General features: G+C 39.9%; 1 protein-coding gene across 1 annotated transcript in view; it reads left to right on the top strand.

Annotated features, from left to right (window-relative positions):
• Positions 1-6165: 6165 nt before the first annotated feature.
• Rad50 (RAD50 double strand break repair protein) overlaps positions 6166-20804 on the top strand; it is a 54098-nt gene continuing 39459 nt past the window's right edge. Inside the window, exons 1-9 of the mRNA XM_051180695.1 lie at positions 6166-6488; positions 7263-7346; positions 11604-11755; positions 14296-14481; positions 14948-15152; positions 18063-18191; positions 18397-18562; positions 19216-19409; positions 19918-20124. Coding sequence (XP_051036652.1) covers positions 6360-6488; positions 7263-7346; positions 11604-11755; positions 14296-14481; positions 14948-15152; positions 18063-18191; positions 18397-18562; positions 19216-19409; positions 19918-20124 — 1452 coding nt within the window. The 5' untranslated portion in view covers positions 6166-6359. The remainder of the gene's footprint in view (positions 6489-7262; positions 7347-11603; positions 11756-14295; positions 14482-14947; positions 15153-18062; positions 18192-18396; positions 18563-19215; positions 19410-19917; positions 20125-20804) is intronic.

The following is a 20804-nucleotide window of genomic DNA, read 5'->3' on the forward strand; positions in this document are numbered from 1 at the left end:
TTTTAAAAGTACATGTTGTTTATTTGTATACTGTACCCGAGCACATGACAGAAGGTCAGAGATTTTAGGAGCTGGTTCCTTCCCTCCACCATATGCATCTCTGGGGTTAAACTCAGGTCATCAGGCTTGGAGGCAAGCACCTCTAGCTATTGAACCATCTCACCAGTATCCTGATTAGTTATTTTAATCTCCTTTTAAATAAGTTATCTAGGGACTCCATTCTCAAAGAGATGGCCTGTGATCCTTTTCCTTAAGTGCTGATTGGACACATTGCTTTTATTTATAAGGTTGATATGGGAGCCAAAGGCAGTGGCACATGCCTATAATCCTAGCACTCAAGAAGATTTCTATAAGTTTAAGGCCAGCCTAGGCTATGTAGTGAGTTCTAAGCCAGAGTAGGATATGAAATGAGACTGTCTTGCACTAGGAAGGCAGAAGGTATACAGAAAGTTCTAGTTTAGCCTGGCCTACATGAGACCCTTTCTTAAAATACTAAGGGTCCTAAAACAAAATAAAGATTAGCCTAGAAAGAGGGAAAACTACCATAAAGAAGTCTGATGAAGGCAGCCTTGGCTGATGACCAACCCGACAGTAATCAGTCATGTTACAACATGAACCTCTGATATGACATGATAAGAATGACATATTATCTCTGTGGTCTTCCTCCTCCAAACCATAACTTCTGCCTAACCATGAGCAAGATACCACACATGGCTGAATGGAAAGTCACATACCTGGCCAGTGCTCACCCAAAGCCATTACAGTCATCCATCATATACAAGGACAGACTCAGACCTAGTCACAGCCTGGAGGCATCAGACAGATACACCAAGTGCTAAGGGTGTGCTCCCCTGCTTCAGATCCAGGAATGTGAGCAAAATCACATCCAGAAAACACCAGAGTTCAGCACTGTACCAGCCTCGGTTCTCTTCTTGCGATGGATGGATGGATCATAGTACAACAAGGAACTGTGCACAGGGCAGTCCTGCAGATTCTCCACAATCCCCCTATCCCTTTTCTGTACATCTAAGACATTCATATATATATATATACATATATATATGAATTTTATATATATATATATATGAATTATGTGTCAATTGAAAAAAATTAATGAACCTCTTTACTTTTACTGCTAAGAAGATTTATGTGGGACAGTGAGCTGGCTCTGGAGGTAAAGACCCTTGCTGCCAAACCTGACCATCCAAGTTCTATCCCTGGAATAGCGGAGGGAGAGTCTACTCCTGAAAGTTGTCCTCTGACCTGCATACATGCTCCATACCATGTGCATGTCTACATCCACATGCACAGCAGAATTAAATGGATAAATGTAATTAAATAAAAAAGGAGAGGTTTAATGACACAAACAAAATTAAATGCCAGTTAATTGGGAGACCAAGGCAGGAGGACATAATTTCAAGGCTTCCCTGAACTGTTTAATGAGGTCCTGCCTCAAAATAAAATGGAGGGTTGAGGGTCAGGCATGGTAAGCACACGCCTTTAACCTTGGCACTCCAGAGGCAGAAGCAGTTGATTCTCTATGAGTCTGAGGCCAGCTGGGTCTAGGCCAGCGAGGGCTACTTAGCAGCTCTCAATATTTATTGAATAAATAACTGAAAATAACAGGCTCTTGATTGTAGATGGTATTTGTTGGACAAATTAGTATGAATGATGTAGATATTCATAGTGTCTTATGCCTGTATTTTGGGAGACTGAACAAAAACAACTTTGGGACGAGTCCTGGCAAAAAGGTAAAGTGGAGTTTTTAGGATCAGGTATCAAGACCATGCCAGAGGGAGCTGAGAAAATGTTTAAAGTCTGAGTTATTGACCGAACCATAGTGATGCACACCTGTAATCCTACCATTTGAGAGGTGGAGGCAGAAATTCAAGGCCAAACTCAGCTACAGAGTAAGTTTGAGGCCAAAAACAAAGCAAAATCCCACAAGATAATCTATTTTATTTTTGATGCTATGTAGCCTTGGCTGTTCTGGAACTTGATGTATAAACTAGGCTGGCCTCAATCTCACAGAGATTCACCTGCCTTTGTCTCTCAAGGTTTTGACCAAAAATGTTCTCTATCATGTCCAGTTTATAATCTACAATATTTTAGGTGAACATAAACCAATTACCAGTCAGTAATCTGAATCTTTAAGGATTGGTGACTATACAATTTAGCAAAAAAAAAAAAAAAAAAAAAAGACAATGAATGTTATTATCATAATAATGTTATAAACTGAAATAAAAAGGAACAAAGTAACAGTCATTTAAATGTGTATTGTGTAGTAACATGCACTTGAAAGGGCACACTCGAAGATGGCATTCATCCTTTCTGCCCTGAGCCCTTTATCTCCTTTAATGGGTTATAGATCGACAACAGTTGTTTCAATAGCTGTGGTTTTTCACTATGATACCATTTTAGTCAGATGACTTTTCCATGAGCTGATTCTAATCAATCAACTGGGCATGATCCTCTGAAGTTTTCATACTGACTAAATGCAAATTTCCTCTTGACTCTACTTTAACCTCTAGCCTTACAGCTTTACACCTATCTTTAAGATAAGGTTGTGTGTGTTTTTAATTGAATAAAAAACACTATAGGAAAATCAACACTGAACTTCCCTTGGCATAGCAACTATGAATTTTTTGCCAATTTCCCCTGATCTTTACTAACTTCTGGACAATTTAAAGGGGTGGTAATCAATGTGACATTTATTTTTATCTTTCCTACCTATTATTTCTTATTTACATATCTGTGTCATTTTCTTAATATTTTAGTGTTCACCTGTTATGAAAGTGGTATCTCCACTTACCTCACTGTTTCCCAACTTTCGTCCATTACTCTTGCCTCTAGGATTTCACAATTTCAAATAATACCATTGGAAATTTCCTTGTAGAATTTGTGCTTGTTTGTTTTGATGTTTCTGTTTTTGAGTCTGTGTCTCATATAGCCCAAGATGGATATACAAGACAAACTTTCTATGTGGCAAGGGTGTTTTGAGATGTGGCCTTGATGGCCTGGAATTTGCTATGTAGACCAGGCTGGCCCCAAACATGCAGCAATCCTCCTGCGTGTGTGTGTGTGTGTGTGTGTGTGTGTGTGTGTGTGTGTGTGTCCCGGAGTGCTAGGATCACAAGCATCACTATCCTACTATGTTCAGCTGTTTGTTTTGAGGCAGAATCCCCTTATAAAACCTAGGCTGGCCTCTAAAGGCAATCCCCCTGACTCTGCTTCCCCAGTGTTAAGTTTTAACATCATACCCTGCAATCCTCTGTAGAATTTTTGAAAACCACTCCTTTATGTTGACAAATGGACAAGATCATTTTTATAACTGCTGATGCATTTTTACCACATTGGCTTCTGAAAACGTCCAGTGCACAAAGAAGAAATCTCTTGTATCTTTAATGCTTTTAAAGTTAGCAGATACAAGTTGTCTTGGCTGTTTTGACTGGTTTTATTCATTCTCCTCTCTTATATTCTCAATATTTTACAATTCATAAAGCATTTCCAGAAGTAACAGTAATTATAGTATCAGCACTGAGAGAGATTTTTTTTTTAATGCCAAGTCAACCAGCACTAGGGTTTTTGTTTTGTTATCTTAAGACAAGGCTTCATGTACCCAGGAAAGTTACTCGTTATGTAGTCAAGCCACTCCTGATCCCCCACCTTTGCCTCCTGAGTGCTGGAATTACAGGTGTGCATACCACATCTGGTTTATGTGGTGATGAGAATTGAACCTAGGGTTTTGGGAACGTGAAACAAGCAACTTTGAAACATCCCTAGTCCCCAACATCAATTTTTAAAGAGTTTTGCTCATGTAATGAGGGAAAGATCTCCAAAGGAGGAGTGATGAAAGCAGAAGTAGTGACTAGAGTGTGGTAACTGTTGGAAAACACAAGTAGCGGTGTGCAAAGTTAGCTCACTGTGCTCCATATTGAAGACACTCAAACAAGAATTACAAAGGATTACATGGTGATAGAGGAAGTGATAGGAATCAGTACATCAAAGTTTTTTCAGTGCTCACAAAGGTCCTAAAATGATTAACTTTGAACCTCAAAATAGCCATGAAAAAAATTTCAAATAGAATTTCTAAAATAATAGAAAAATAAAAAAAGGTTTTCTAATTCAAGTACTAAAACAAAAGAATAAGAACATTCAACCAGTCTAGAAAAACCACTAAGAGTAAAAGAGACACAAAGCACAGAATGAGACAGGAACAGTCCAAATTGACCAAAAGCCAGGGGATCTAATCTCAGACAAGTTAAACTTACTTGCTAAAAGACACACAGTATAAAACTGAATTAAAGTAATTTACCAGATGTTTTCAAGGGATACACAATGCAAATGACAAAACAACAACAACAGAATCCCTGAATACTAGCCAAGAGAGCTCAGTTACCAGTATCAATGAAGATATCAGAAAATATTAGAAGGATGCAAAGGTGTACATAAGATAGCATCTCATGGTAGTTTGGGCTTTTATCACATTAATTTTGGTTCAAGTAAAACAAACTGTTTCCCAGCAGCACTTTACTGAGAACTGGGGATTTGATTGATCGATCCATTGAAACTTACAGTTTTGCTGTTGTTGTTTTGTTTTTTATTTGTCCTAGTCCCTCAGCCTTTCTTTGTAACACTAGTTCTAATTGGAGTCAGTTATTAGTGGGTGAAAGCTGAAAGGCCAGAGAAGCAGAGCAGAGCAGCCACTAGAGTTCTTACCTCTATGAAATTGCCTTATATTCCTCTCTCCACCCAGCCATATCACTTCCTACCTGTCTGTACAGACCTCTATGGTTAACTAGTGACTAGCTCTGCCCTCTGATCTTCAAGTTTATTAGAGTACAAACAAGAAATCACCAAATTTCTTCTTAGATTTAGTTCCCATTATTACAAAGTTGAGTTTGTGTGTGTAATGGAATGTAACTACCATGATGTATCCACTATTTTATTCAGTTAATTATTTTTCCTGAGATGATTTTCAAAGTGTGTGTGTGTGTGTGTGTGTTTTAGTGGATGGTTATGTGAGGTTCACACACTGCTCTTCCAGAGTACTAAAGTGGACCAGAATTCAGTTCCTAGCACCATCAGGCACCCAGCTTCAAGGCACTCAACACATTCTTCAGACATGCCCACACACATACATATAAGGTTAATAAGATATTTCTAAATAGCATGGCACTATCACTAGTACTCACATATGAGTCTCAAAATTCACTTTTTAAAATTATAAACATTATAATCATAGATATTACTTAGTAAACATTTTATGTGAGTTTTGCCGGCATGTTTGTGCAGCCTGTCTAGACCTGAAACCCAGGGAGGTCAGAAGAGGGTGTCAGATACCCTTGAACTGGAGTTACAGATGGTTGGGAGCCACCACGTGGATGCTGGGAATTGAACCGAGGTCCCCTGCCAGAACAAGTGCTCTTAATGGCTGAGCCATCTCTCCAAGCCACAAAGCCTTTGCCCAGTACACACAAGGCCCTTACAAGGGTTTCAACACAAATCTGTGTGACCAATATGTACATCTTACTAGGAATTAAAACTGATTTATTCTAAAGCACAAATATATAGAGCACAGTCTGCTGTGAAGCAACATGACAATCGTGTGATCAAGAGAAAACTACTAGCTATTAGAAAGTGACAGTGAAAATACAAATAAACTATTGTCAGTAAAGTAGATGTCATTAAAAAACTACTTCATGGGTTTCCAAATGCACCTCAGCCCACCCCATTCTTGCAGTCCAGGGATCCAAGTGCAGAGACCCAAGTCTTGGTCTTTCCTACTTAAAAAATTATTCTTTTCAAACCGGGCTAGGTGACTGTAAAAGTAACACCCGGAATGCTGAGGCAGGAGAATCGCGAGTTCAAGGCCAACTTGACCTACAGAGATAGAGTCAATCTCTCAAAACACCAAAACAAACCAGTTAAGCCCGAGGCAGCTGCTGCCTTGAGCCAGTAAGGAGCAAGAAGTCAGAAGCCACTGCCCAGCCTCTAAGAGGCAGCACCGGGAAGACCTGCTCGCTAACCATACGCCTCCCACTTCCCGGCATGCCCCGGGCGCGCGAGAGGCGTGGACTGCAGGGGCGCACGCGTCCCACGTGACCCCAGGTCCTGCGAGGCGGGAATCGGAGTTTGCTGGGTCTCTTGGCTCTCCAGCCGTGGGTCTGCATCTCTGAACCGGCCCGCACCCTCCCGGAGAAACAGAAGCCAGCGAGACCGGAAGAGCTCCCGCCGGCAGCTAGCAGCGTGTGTCCCCAATTTTCCGAGCCTCTCGTGGCGTCCACTTCCCGGCTTGCCCAGCTTCCGCCTGAGGTTAATCTTGCTCCTGGCACTGAGATACGAAACGTGGTGCAAACATGTCCCGGATCGAAAAGATGAGCATTATGGGCGTGCGGAGTTTTGGGATAGAGGATAAAGATAAGCAAATTATCTCTTTCTTCAGCCCCCTCACAATTTTGGTTGGACCCAATGGGGCGGGGAAGACGGTAAGTCCTGAGGCGAGGGCCCCGGAAGGTGCTTGGGGGTGTCGCCTGGCATGGCACGTAGACCTCAGCCACCTAGGAGAGAGACACTTTTGGGCTTGGCTCTTGTTTCCGCGGAAGGCCATCTATGCCTGTGCTCTCCATCCCCGCCCCCATGTCTCCTTAACATAGCAGTCACCCTCCCCAAAGGTATAAAAAGTGAGGAATACATAACCCAGAGTTTTAAAACATGTCTACTGGTAAAGCACAGTGAATGAAAAATAAATGACTCAATGGCAAGATGAGCAGATGGAGTGAGCCTCCAGCTGCTAAAAATTTGGGCTATGCATTGTCACACACATTAATCCTAAATTGGCAGAAGCATGCCCATTTTTGTGAGTTCGAGGCCAACCTTGTCTACATACGGAGTTGCAGGCTAGCCAGGAATGCCATGTTGGGTGTTGAATGCCAGGAGGTGGACCTTTATGTGGAAACGTTATGTGGTGAATGTCTATAATATATCGTAGTAGGTGCAAGCCATAGCATTTGTCTCTTGGAAGAAAGGCCTAATAAAGTGTTTGTAATCACTAGCTGTATAAATACATATTTTTGTTATTATTTATTTTGTAGACAGCATCCCATGTGGCTTATGCTGACCTTGAACTCCTGATCTTCCTGTCTTCCACCCAAGTGCTGGAATTGTAGACATGCACCACAACACCTGGCTGTGAATTCATATTTGTCATAAGCTTCTGTGGTTCTCTTATAGCTAAATAACACAATTTTCTATTTCTTTAGACCATCATTGAATGTCTAAAGTATATTTGTACTGGAGATTTCCCTCCTGGAACCAAAGGAAATACATTTGTTCATGATCCCAAGGTAATGGTGTTTGTAAAGTTTAATATTTAAAAAATGAAATTTTTATAATTATAAAAGTGCTAGTTGCTTATTGTAGAGGACCTAACAATGGAAAGTGTGAAGAGAGGAAGGCCATCTGCAGTCTAAGCACCCTGTAATAACCAGTTGGTTTTATTAGTTTTTCTCCCCATAGGTACTGTTTTACAGAGCGGAGATCATAGCCCTTCCTAATGATACGTTCAGGTTTTTTCCTCCACTAAGCATTGTCATACAGTGTGAGATTACTAAAACACTGTAGGGCTGACAAGGTGGTTCAGCGGGTAATGCACTTGCTGTGCCAGCCAGGGTTTGGACCTGGGAAAGGTGGAAGGAGAGATTTGATGCCACAGAGTTGTCCCCTGACCTCTATACATATGCCATTACAGTGTGCCCATATACAAACATGCACGTGTGTGCATATGTGCCCTCGAGCACACACACAAAAACTAATGAAAAATAATTTTAAAAACCACTATAATGAATTTTTAATCTTGCTGTTTGGGATATCTTTTCAGCCTCTATACTTTTAGTTTTTCGAGGCAGGGTCTCTGTATTGCTTTGGAGGTTGTCCTAGAACTCGATCTATAGACCAGGCTGGACTCGAACTCACAGAGATCCACCTGCCTCTGCAAACGCCCGGCTAGTCTTATACTTTTATAAAGCTGGCCTTTATTTAAAATTTGTGGTGCTGTATAATATTGTTAATAATTGCATTATTATTTGCATTTAGATTGCTTTCAGTTTTTCCCTGTAGTCTACCAAATCTTAGTGAAGCTTTGCTTGAATTGCAATGTTTTTGCTACTAGTTTGTATACAGAGCATTGAGTTTGGCTTGTAGGTTTTTCTTACTGCATATCTGTACACAAGAATATGAATTTATTTAGTGCCATTAAGTTTCAGTAAGTTAAGGGTTTATTGTTAAATTCTTTCTGTGCTTATAAAACCATGTCTTTGTACATCTATAAATACACTTGTACATTTATATTTTAGTGTATCCCTAGAAATTTATTATACAAGTTAGGTTAGTGGTGTGCTATGCATTTGTTAATACACATACACACTTGCTGGTTTTAGATTCTACTATATACTCATGTCCTGTAGGGTTATTGTTGTTTGTTTACTTTAGGACGAAGTCTCATTATATGGTCCTGACTGACCTGAGACTAGCTATTTAAACCAGTGTGGCCTTGAATTTAATAGAGATTAACCTGCCTTTGCCTCCTGAATTAAAGGCACTTGCCACTACTGCCAGCCCTAGTTTATTTAACCAACCACCTGAGAGTTATTTAAGTTGTATCTTTAAATATAACTTTTAATGTACACCTGGTATGCTGCCACATGCCTATAATCCCACACTCTGGAAGTGGAGGCAGGAGGGTCAGGAGCTCAAGACCAGATGGGGCTACATGAGACCTTGTCTCAAATGAATAAAACCAAGTTTTTGTCAAGCTGATACAACCTAGACATCCCTGGAAGTGAGGGAACCTCAATTGAGGAATTGCCTCCATCAGATTGGCCTGTGAGCCTGTCTGTGCAGCATTTTCTTGATTGCTGATTTATATGGGAGGGCCCAACTCGTTGTGGGTAGTATCTTCCTTGGGCAGGTGGGCCTGAGCTGTGTAAGAAAGGAAGCTGAGCAAGCCAGAGAAACAAGCCAGTGAGCAGTACTCCTCCATGGTCTCTGCTTCAGTTCCTGCCTCGAGCTCCTACCCTGGCTTCCCTAGAAGAAACTAACTTGTAAGCCAAATGAACCTCCCCACATTGTTGTTAGCCAGTGTTATAGCAACAAAACTTAACTAGTACACAAACCAAACCTCAAAAAACTCCTAATGTGACTTTAAATTTTCATGTAACTAAAGATAATGCTGGAATTATTAAAATATTTATGAATTTTATCTTGTAAATAAATAGTGTACTGCTTAGTAAATTTTTACTAAGCCCTCTAAAATGACTGCTTCATACTTTCTCTTTCCTAAATCTTTAATCTCCTCTGCTCAGTTATTGCTTTTGGTTTGTACTTTATTGAGAAATAGGAGGGAGGGATCAGGTGAAAATTCCTCCAGTTTTTAATAAAAATCTACCAAGCTATCCTTCATGTGTGTCCCTACTGTTCATTGTGTTGGTATAAATTATCTTATAAGTAATTCCCTATACTCACATCCTTCCCTTGTATTCAGTCTTGGTTCTACCTCCAGAACTCCCGTTTAGTAAATGAGAGCATCATACACATTTTTTTTTTTCCATGCCAAAACTTGTGGGTTGAGGCCAGGCATAGTGGCACATACTTTTAATCCAGCACTCAGGAAGCAGAGGCAGGTGGACTTCTGTGAGTTCAAGGCCAGCCAGAGCTGTTGCACAAAGAAACCCTGTCTCAAAAAACCAATCAGACAAACAAAAACCTGTGGGTTGGCCTTAATTGATTCCTATATTTTACCCCATTTCTAATTCACAAGCTAGTCTTTGCTACTCCTTAAAATGTATCCAGGATTTGTCCTTTCAGTTCTGTTGCCACCACTGCTTAAGTACAAGCCACCACCAACTGTGGTTTGAGCTGTCAGTGATCCTCTAAGTTGTTTACTTGCTTGTACTCTTGAAGTAAGTCTAGACCATCCAAGGCTATATAGAGACCTCATCTCAAAAAAAAGCAAGCAAAACATTTTTTTTTTCTTTCACAGAGCAAGCAACCCCTGTAAATATTTGTTCAAGAGGAAGAGAGTTGCTTAAAGTCTGGGGAAGATTGTTCCATCCAGTGTTAATACTGAGTGCAGAGTCCCTGAAATGAAAACATGCCAAGTGTATTCAAGGACTCTGAGGAGCAAAGTGGTGAAGACAAACCATAGAAAGCCAAGTCAAAGTTAGAAGACACTAGATTCTTAACTAAATGTTAAGTAGACATTTAGAAGATTTTGAGCAGAGAAATGTGTTTGAGCTATGTGTTAAGGGCCCATTCTGTTGCTGACAGAAGACTGTAAGTGGCAAAGGTAGGAGACAGACTGAGAGGCCTGCGGTCATATCGGTGGTCTAGTTAAGGTGGTAGAAGTGGTGACAGATTTGGGGTGTGACCTGAGAGTAGCACCAACAGATTAGCTAATGTTTTGGATAATGATGCTGAGAGAAGCAGAAGCATAGCCTCAGGCTTTATCCTTGAACAGCTTGTTAAGATCATTTCCCACCAGGTCTATGTTAGTGCATACCTTTGATCCAACACTTCCGTTTGAGGCAGAGGTTGGTAAATTTCTAAGTTTGAGACCAGCCTGGTCCTAAAGAGAAAGAGCTCCAGGATAGCCAGAGCTACACAGTGAGACACCCCCCCCCCTTCAGAAAATTAAAAATGCCTTTAATTGTCATAGAGGTACTCAAAAAAGGGAATTTGGGTGGGTCTGGTTTACATATATGTTTGAGGTATTAGGTAAACCCCCAAGTAGATATCCAGTTGCAAAAAAGAGGGGAAAAAAATGTACCATTGAGAAGTTACAAAAGAAAATTAGGAATTATTGATAGACACATAGTGCAGTACAGTTATATTTAAATCGTGAGGATATCAAGTGGGAAGTAAGTAAAAGAGAGGGGCTTCAAGGCCTGAAGATAGAGCACTAAAGCTGTTAATAGACAAAGAGGAGAGTTTGACAGTTAATTAAGAAGCGTACCATCAACTTCACTATGTTAACAGTTAGTGAAAGGGTGTTTGGATATGTGGAGCCATTCGCTTCTCTTGACAAAGTGGGTCAGAAAAAACAATCATTTTATGATTTTTTTTTTTTTTTTTTTTCCTTCAAGATAGGGTTTCTCTGAGTATCCCTGGCTATCTTGGAACTCAGTTTGTAGACCAGGATGGCCTTGAAATCAGAGATCCACCTGCCTCTGCCTCCAGAGTGCCGGGATTAAAGGCATGTGCCAAATTACCCAGCAAGGGTTTATCTTGATGGGGTGGGGGCTGTTTGTTGGTTATTGTTAGTGTTTATAAAAGTGATATACTACAGTGTATGACGACCAATGAGAATGACTGGCTAGAGGGGAAATGAACACTGAGCAAAAGAGGAAGCTAATGCTGTATGATCTTGAAAAAATAAACAGTATACTTCCAGTATTTTGAAAATGTGTAAAAATAGCTCATTTTGAATGAGGTCTTCAGTGGCTTCCTCCTTCCTCATTTTTGGATAAACAAAGTGTTGATGCTCTTTCCTTTCTTGATAGGGACATGCTGACACTGCTTATGACTTTTTCTGTTTACCATCAAAGGTGGCTCAAGAAACAGATGTGCGAGCCCAGATTCGCCTACAATTTCGAGATGTCAATGGAGAAGTGGTGGCTGTGCAGAGGTCTATGCTTTGCAGTCAGAAAAGCAAAAAAACAGAATTTAAAACCCTGGAAGGAGTCATTATTAGAACAAAGTAGGTATTCACCTTGCACTTGGAGAGCTGCTCACATTGGTCTTCTGGGCCTAGCAGGCTTTTTAACTACTGTTTTATTTTTGGAGGGTGTATTAATTTTCTTTCAACAGGATTTTGTTTTCCTTTTTGATATATCTTTTTTCTTTTTGAGACAAGGGTTTATACTAAAGTTCAGCATGGCTTGGAATTCACTCACTGTGTTGCCCAGAATGGCCTCAAAGTCAAAGGGTTGTTTCTGCCTCAGCCTCATGAGTGCTGGGATTACAAGCATACATCTCCACACTTGACCTTAGGCTTTACTTTTTAGAGTAATTTTGTATTCACAGTATAATTAAATACAGAGTAGAACTCTATATATTCCATTGCCTCTATATGTTTAGCGTCTTAGCCACTATCAACATATCTTTGAAATAGATTTTTTTCAATTTCTTTTTAACATTTATATATTTATGAATGTTTTGTCTCCAAGCATATATGTACAGTAGGTTAGAAGAAAACATCAGATATGCTGGAGTTGGAGTTGTAGATGGTTGTGAGCCACCATGTGGGTGCTGGGAATCAAACCCAGGTCCTCTGCAAGAGCAACAAATGGTCTAAACCACTGAGCTGTCTCTAGCCCAGAAATAGAATGACCTTATTAAAGATTTAGCAATAATATTCCTTTGTCTTATGTCATCTATGAATAGTTTTTGTAATTGATAGTCTATAACTCTTCAAGTACAGGTTGGATAAATACTACTTTCATATACAGAGATGGGTCAGTTGAAAAGTAGATAAGGAGGAAAGACTAATAATTTATCCCATTTGACCATTATCAGTGTGTTAGAGTTGATACTACCTTGTAATGGGTATGGATTTTAGAGGTAGCCTTTAATCAGAAAAGAATGCCAGAAGTTTGCCTTATGTTTTGGGGGTTGGTTTTGATTTGTGTTGTTAAAGGTCTTATGTAATGTAGGTTGGTTTGAAACTTCGTATGTAGCCAAGGATGACTTGAACTCCTGGTCTTCCTGCTTCCTCCTCCCAAGAAGAGATTATAGACCTGCACTACTACAACTAGTACAGTTTGTGACAGCCCAGGCTGGCTTCAAACTCACAGCAGTCCATCTGTGCTAGCTTCCCCAATGCTAGCATTACAGATGTGAGCATCCACTCCCAGATCAATACTTGGACTTTTAAATATGCTAATTTGAAATATTTTTATATAATAGGAAGTATTCATTCTTCTATTCTCAGAACTAAAAACACAAGAGACTTAAATAGAATATGATCATCAAAGGAAGACAACAGGAAAAGGTGAATAAACAGAAACACAAATAATGTGGGTTAGGAAATGGGTTTCATCACTTCTCAGCCTTTTGGCTAAGATCAAGAATGGAAAATTGTTAATAAGCCTAGAAAGATGATTCAGTGGTTAATATCCAGAGGACCCAAATTCAGTTCTCAGCACCTGTATCAGGCCACTCATGATCACCTATAACTCCAGTTCCAGAGAATCGGATACCAAGTGTGTACTCAGATAGGAAGACCAGGATGAGGACCCCATGTGTAAAGGCCAGATGTGGTCATGTGTGCTTGTGATTCTAGCTCTGGGGAGACAGAGACATGAAGATCTTGGGACTTGCTGGGTCCTTAGCTGAATCAGTGAACTCCAGAGTTAGTGGTAAGATGCCCTTCTCAGAAGAAAGGTGGAAATTGAGAAAGACACCTTGCATTGTCCTGTGGCCTCCACATGAATATGTACACAGACATTATACACAAAAAACAAACACAGATCTAAAAACAACCTGCTATATTTTTTAAAATTCTTAACTTCTTTCTTGCACTACCTGCAAGAGTTAGTCTTTTTCCCACTCTGTGTGTGTGTGTGTGTGTATATATATATATATATATATGTATGTATGTATGTATGTATGTATGTATGTATGTGTGTATATTCCTGTGGGTATATCTGCAGGTGTGCTTGTGTTTGAAGAAGCCAGAGCCAGAATTCAGCCTTGGATATGGTTCTTCAGGAGCCATTCACCTCATTTATTGACCTGGAGCTTGCTAATTTAACTAGGCTAATGGCCTGTGAGTCCCAGGAGTCCTCCTGTCTCTGCCTCCTTGGCACTAAGACTACAAGTGCAAGTGCATGCCACCACCTGTGCTTTCTGTGGAGCTGGGGATTGAACTCCAGGTGTGATGATGCTTGGGTGGCAAGCTCCAAAAGTTTTCTTAGTATGAGGACACTGTTTTAATGGAATAGGTAAAGGGCCATTTTGTTTTTGTTTGTTTGCTTATGAAGAATAGCATGTTTTGAATATGTGGCTCAGTTGGTAGAGTATTTGCCAAATATACAGTTTGATGCCCAGCACCACATAGACTGGTAATCTTAGCACTTGGGGGTTGGGGATAGTTCTTAGATTGTTCTTGGCTCCATGGTGAGTTTGAGGCCAGTCTCAGGGAGATGAGACCTTAAGAAAAGGGTTTGTAAGATTAAACAGCAGAGTAGGTACCTCCAAAGGTCACTTCTCTGATAGCCTTGATTCTCACCTTTGTAGGAATGGTGAAACAGTCAGTCTCAGCTCCAAATGTGCAGAAATCGACCGAGAAATGATAAGCTGTCTTGGGGTTTCCAAGGCTGTGCTAAATAATGTCATTTTCTGTCACCAAGAAGACTCCAACTGGCCTTTAAGTGAAGGAAAGGCTCTGAAGCAAAAGTTTGATGAGATTTTTTCAGCAACAAGGTTTGTAACTGAACTTTATAGCTGTGAAATTATTTAGTCATGTTGTGTTTTGTGAGGCTGCGCTTGAACCATGCATCATGCCAAAGTACCTGTGTTTCACTGGAGTTAGAGTCCCCAGTTTGGGATGGGTGTTTCTGTTGGTTTTATTGCCCAGGCTGCCCTCAAATGTCTGTCCTCACCCAACATCTGAAGCTTTAGGTACACATCACCATGGCCACCTTGATACTCATTTATAAAAGAAAAAATTAAGCTAAAAGGGTCAGCACTCACTACTGCACCGAGTAGCAACCATAGGGCATACTTCCTTTCAGTTTTCTTGCTATGCATGTTTCTCTGATAGAATAAATGCCATGATATCATAAACATTTCCCAGGGTATTAACTCTCAGTGTAATATCAATGTTTGCATAATGTTCTACTGTAACTTACTCAGCCAGAAAATTTACTTTTATTTCGTATCTTCAAAGGTACATTAAAGCCTTAGATACACTTCGACAGGTACGTCAGACACAAGGCCAGAAGGTAAAAGAGTGTCAAACAGAATTGAAATATCTGAAGCAAAATAAGGAGAAAGCTTGTGAGATTCGTGACCAAATTACTAGTAAGGAAGCTCAGTTAGTATCTTCACAGGAAATTGTCAAGTCCTATGAGAATGAACTTGAGCCATTGAAGGTAATTGATTTTTTTTTCTTATGGGAAAATTAAAATTATGTATATTTGTGACGTGTAATATGATTTCATGTAAGTATTTGCAGTAGGGATGGTTAAAGCCAGCTAATTAACATTTGTGTTATGTCATATCTCTTTTTTTGTATTGGTAGGTGTACTTAAGATTTATTTTCTCAGCATTTTACAAGTCCACAGATTTACCATGGAGGCAGTAGCTGTTAACTATCATTTTAAGAAGAATTCCTCCACTATCCCCACCATGGTATCATTTACCCCTAAAGCACTATTTATTTGTTTGTTTTGGTTTTTCAAGGTAGGGTTTCTTTGTGTAGCCCTGACTCTCCTGGAATTTACTCTGTAGGTTAGGCTGGTCTCCAACTCAGGGATCTGCCTACCTCTGCATCTCAACTGAGATTAAAGTTGTGCACCACCAACTTCCAGCCTAAAATACCTTTTAAAAACCATTTATTTTTATTTTATGTATGTCAGTGTTTTGCCTGCATGTGTGTCTATGGTTAGCTAGTGGCAAGCTCCATTCTATGACCTTCAGACAGGCTTATTTGTACAAGCAAGATACCACCACAGTATACCATATGTATGCAGTGCCTATGGAAGCCAGAAAAGGTGTCTGATCTTCTGGAACAGGAGTTACAGAATTGTGAGTCCCTGTGTGAGTGGTGGGAGTCAAGCTGCTCTTAACCACTATGTCATGTCTCCATCCCCATAAAGAATCTTATTTTTATATGAACTTTGGGAGCATGTACATTTCTTTAGAATTACCAGAAACTCAATTTTGTCTAAAGTCTTAGGTCTGTATTAGACAGCCATTCTTATTTGTTTGTTTGTTTATTTATTTGGGTTTTTCAGCACAGGCTCTTTCGTTGTAGCCCTAGCAGTCCTAGAACTGTAGATCAGGCTGGCCTGTGATAGCCTCCACCTGCCTCAGCCTCTCAGTGCTAGGTTTAAAGGTGTGCGCTACCACGCCCAGCTTAGACAGTTGGTCTTTAAATTGCCTGATGAGGTTGGATTTGAGAATAAGTAGATTGTGAGTGGTTGGCACTAGTCCTAGCTGTTAAGCACTGCTATGCTAGACCTGACTTTATGGTTGTTTTCTTTTTTTTGAGATTTTCAAATTAACAGGTCTTTGTAGAGAATTGTTATCATTTTAAAGGTGTTCTTGACATTTGTACAAAATTTGGAATTCATCCATAACATATATGCAAATTAGTATAGCTTTCTAAGCCCTGCGTTGTTTTTTAACTTTATTTTGTGTACAGTGCCAGGATGTACGCCTACCTGCCAGAAGAGGTCACCAGATCTTATTATAGATGGTTGTGAGCCACCATGTAGTTATGTAGTTGCTGGGAATTGAACTCAAGACCTCTGGAAGAGCAGCCAGTGCTTTTAACCACTGAGCCATTTGTCAAGCCCTGTCGTTGTTTTAAGCAGCTTACACATTAGCAGATTTCCTTATGGCATTTTTCATGCATAACTTGGCTTTGGTTGTTCCTTCTTCTATCCTCTTCTGGGTTTTATTATTTATGTATAAGACAGGATCTTAGCCATTAAGGCTGACCTTAGACTTCTGGGTTAGGATCGAGGGATCCTTTTCCCTATGTCCTTTTAGAGCCTGGATGAGGGCAGCAGCTGAACCCTGTGATTTATAAGAAATGCATACATTTGGTAGCATTTTCTCAGTACTTCCTGTGTGCCAAATGGCTATGCTTTAGTCTGTAAGCTCAAGGAGGACCTGCATTCTAGTCTTACCTCCCAGTCTTGTCACTTTGTAAGCTAGGATAAATGCGACTTGATTCGTAATTCTCTGTTCTCCCCTTCTGAGCCCTGGGGTTAAAGGTGTGCACCACCATATCTGTTCCCAGCGTGGTACCTGCAGCTCTGTCCAAGCTGGTCAGGTCCTTCTGACTGAGCTGCTTAGCATGGGTTTTTACCTAGTAGTGTCTGGAACACAGTAAGCTTTAAACAGTGATGGGACCATTATTATTTGTAAGATTACTTTGTTCAAATCTTTCACTTAGCAACAAAATAAAGGAAGTTCCTGTTTGTATAGTGATTACATACTATCCATTAGTGTATGGAATGTAAGATATATTACTAGTGTGATTTATTTTATTTTTCCCTTATTTTTATTTTGTGTGTGAGTATTTTGCTTACATGTATATCTTTGCATCACATTTATGCCTGGTGTACTTGATGAGTGGAGGCAGAAAGATTGAAATTTTAAGTTTGTCTTTGGCTACATGAGATCCTATGTAAACTAGAACAACAAGAAGTTAGGCCTGGGAACTATAGCTTGGTGTTAAAAAGCTTGCCTATTATGTATAAAGTCCTAGGACCAAGCCTCAGCACATCATCATTATCATTATCGTCATCACTAGCCATTTAAGAATTCTGTTCTTAAAATGTGGCATTTCACAGGCTGGATTGAAGAAGGGTCAGCAATAAGAGGGCTCATTGTTCTTGTAGAAGATCCAAGTTCAGTTCCCAACATTCAAATCAGTGGCTCACAATTGCCTGTAACGTTAGCCCCAGGGAATCTATAACACCTGTCTGACCTCCTTGGACATATACACAAACACATATACATGTATACATAAATAACAACAAATCACTAAGAGCAAGCAGTTTAACAAAAATAGTTAAAGTGTGGCATTTCACAGACTGTAGCTGTCAGTACCTTAGGAACAAATTACTCCTGTGGGGGTTGTTGAAAGCAGGGTTGGGCTTTATGGTGTCCTGAGCACTTTACATAGTGTTTCTAGTGCCTCTTTCATAGGCTGCTGTTTGCAGTAAATGGTGGTGCCTTATTAAATGGTCCTGGCATAACTTATGTCTCTTTCTCTGTGATGGAAACCACAAGGATTTCATTCATGTAGAATTCATCTTTACTTTCAGAATCGTCTGAAAGAAATTGAACAAAACCTCTCTAAAATAATGAGACTGGACAATGAAATTAAAGCTTTGGATAGTCGAAAGAAACAAATGGAGAAAGATAACAGTGAATTAGAACAGAAAATGGAAAAGGTTTGTTCTGTTTGAAAATTGAATGATTATCATAATGAATTGCATTTAAACTCGTCTCCACATTTTGGGGAAAAAGTAAACCTGAATCTTGATTTTTGTGCCATCTCTATTAAAATGGATGTTGAGTAAAATTTTATTTATATTTGATGTGTAAGAGTGGTTGTCATATTAATACATTAAAGCCGTCTATTTCGGTTTGACACAGGTTTTTCAAGGGACTGATGAGCAACTGAATGACTTGTACCACAATCACCAGAGAACAGTGAGGGAGAAAGAACGGCGCTTAGTAGACTGTCAGCGTGAACTGGAGAAGCTGAACAAAGAAGCAAGACTCCTCAACCAAGAAAAAGCAGAGCTGCTGGTGGAGCAGGGTAAGGCGTCTCCACAGGATCAACACTGAGAACATTCAGTCTCAAAGGCTGCTTTCATTTCTATAGTATTCTGCAATGTCAAAATTGAAGACATAGGACACAGCTGCCGAAACATGTGGCTACTAGGAATAGAAGGTGTTGAAAACCATTTGGTATCTGCAGAGCTGTTTGGATATATAAATTACACGGGATCAAATTATATATAGGATTGGCCTTGGAGAGATGGCTTAGTGGTTAAGAGCAATTGCTGCTCTTCCAGAGAACTTGAGTTTGGTTCCCACATTGGGTGGCTTACAGTCACCTACAACTCCAGTTCCAATGATCTAATGCTGTCTTGTCTCCATGGGCACTCACACCATGTGGCACACACACACACCACACATAGACATATAAACAAAAATTTTAAATCTTTAAAAAAAAAGTTGCATGAGACCTAATGCATACACACAAAGGAGTACAAATAACACTGGAGAATTTGGATAGACCTGATGGGGTCTACAATGTCAGTATACCAGTTTAGACTTTATACAACAATTTTACAGTTTCCAGTAGAGCAAAGTGGGCAGACTATATATGAGGTTATACTGTGTTATTTTCTACAATTGTATTTGAATCTACAACTTTAAAAGATTTTTTTTTTTTTTTAAATAAAGGTCGTCTACAACTGCAGGCAGATCGCCATCAAGAGCATATCCGAGCCAGAGATTCATTAATTCAGTCTTTGGCAGCACATCTCGAATTGGACGGTTTTGAGCGTGGACCATTTAGTGAAAGACAGATTAAAAATTTTCATGAACTTGTGAGAGAGAGACAAGAAAGGGAAGCTAAAACTGCCAGCCAGCTCTTGGTAAATATCTCAAAATCCAGGTTCACTAGGTGATTTGATAAACTTTTGTTGTTGTTTGTTTTTGGAGACAGGATTTTTCTGTGTAGTCCTAGCTGTCCTGGAACTCACTCTGTAGACCAGGCTGGCCTTGAACTCACAGAGATCCATCTGCCTCTGCCTCCAGTGCTGGGACTAAAGGCGTGCACCACCATACCCTGTGTTCACTTTTGACTTTATCACATTTTTATGTGAGTGTTTGGCTATTAAGTAAAACAGAAAACTTTTAGAAACATTTAATTAATTCATAAGCAAAAAAAATAGGAGCAACATATAGATCTATGGGTTTTTAAGTAAAATTCATTTTTGAGCATAATTGCAAAAACACTGGCTCACAGTTACTGATGGTCACCTCTGGGCAGTGCTTCTCACAGTTTTAGAAATTATTTCCCTCATTCTTTATGCTATGTTAAAGGGAAGTTTCCTTAGTTGCTTAGAGAAAGACTTATTAATGTGTTTTCTTTGCATTTAGAACGACCTTACAGAGAAAGAAACTCTGAAACAAAAGCAGATTGATGAGATAAGGGACAAGAAAAGTGGACTGGGAGGAATGATTGAGCTGAAAACAGAACTCCTCACTAAGAAGCAGAGCGAGCTGAGGAACGTGAAGAATGAGCTACAGCGGCTGGAGGGCTCATCGGACAGGATCCTGGAGCTGGACCAGGAGCTCACAAAAGCCGTAAGCTGTCTAAGTGGCCACTGAGCGGTCTCACGCCTAAGACTCCTGGGATCTTCCTTTCTGAAGGGTCTTCTGTTTTATCATTCACCCGGGGAATGTGGCACTTCAGTTAGTAATGCACATAAATGAGCTTATTTAAATGTCTTAGTCATCAGCTCTTTGATTCTAGAAACAGGTGGATTAAAAATCAGGATCACCAAGAAAACTTGGAAAATACTTGTGTTCAGACTTCAGTTTAGATTCTCTAAGTCTCCATCGTGTGGCTCACAGATGTATGTCCCAAACACAACAAAGTGATGTATGTGATTATTACCAGTACTTCAGTGTTTGACCTAAGTTAAAAAAACGAGTATTTTTTTCCGTTCCACACTGAGATTTTATATGATTGACTTGTTACCACTTTTTCTGCGGTAAACAAACTTTCTTGGCCGTTTTCTTCAGGAGTTTTGAGTTTTCCTCCTGGCTTCTGTCTTCCTCTTCCACATCTCCATTCCCTTTCAGAGTAAACATCCTAATGCATGTCGGAGCCTCTGTCCCACCTCCATGACTTGAGTAAACTGTTGGTATGTATATTTCCATCAGTTTGCAGTTTATCACAGTGTTGTCAGGATGAGGAAGTGCCAGTAAGGGAACACATCACAGAGCTTCTGTGGTTTCTACATGCCAAGCAATATAGTGAG

The sequence above is a fragment of the Phodopus roborovskii genome, unplaced genomic scaffold, assembly GCF_943737965.1.
Source record: "Phodopus roborovskii unplaced genomic scaffold, PHOROB, whole genome shotgun sequence".
NCBI lineage: Eukaryota > Metazoa > Chordata > Mammalia > Rodentia > Cricetidae > Phodopus > Phodopus roborovskii.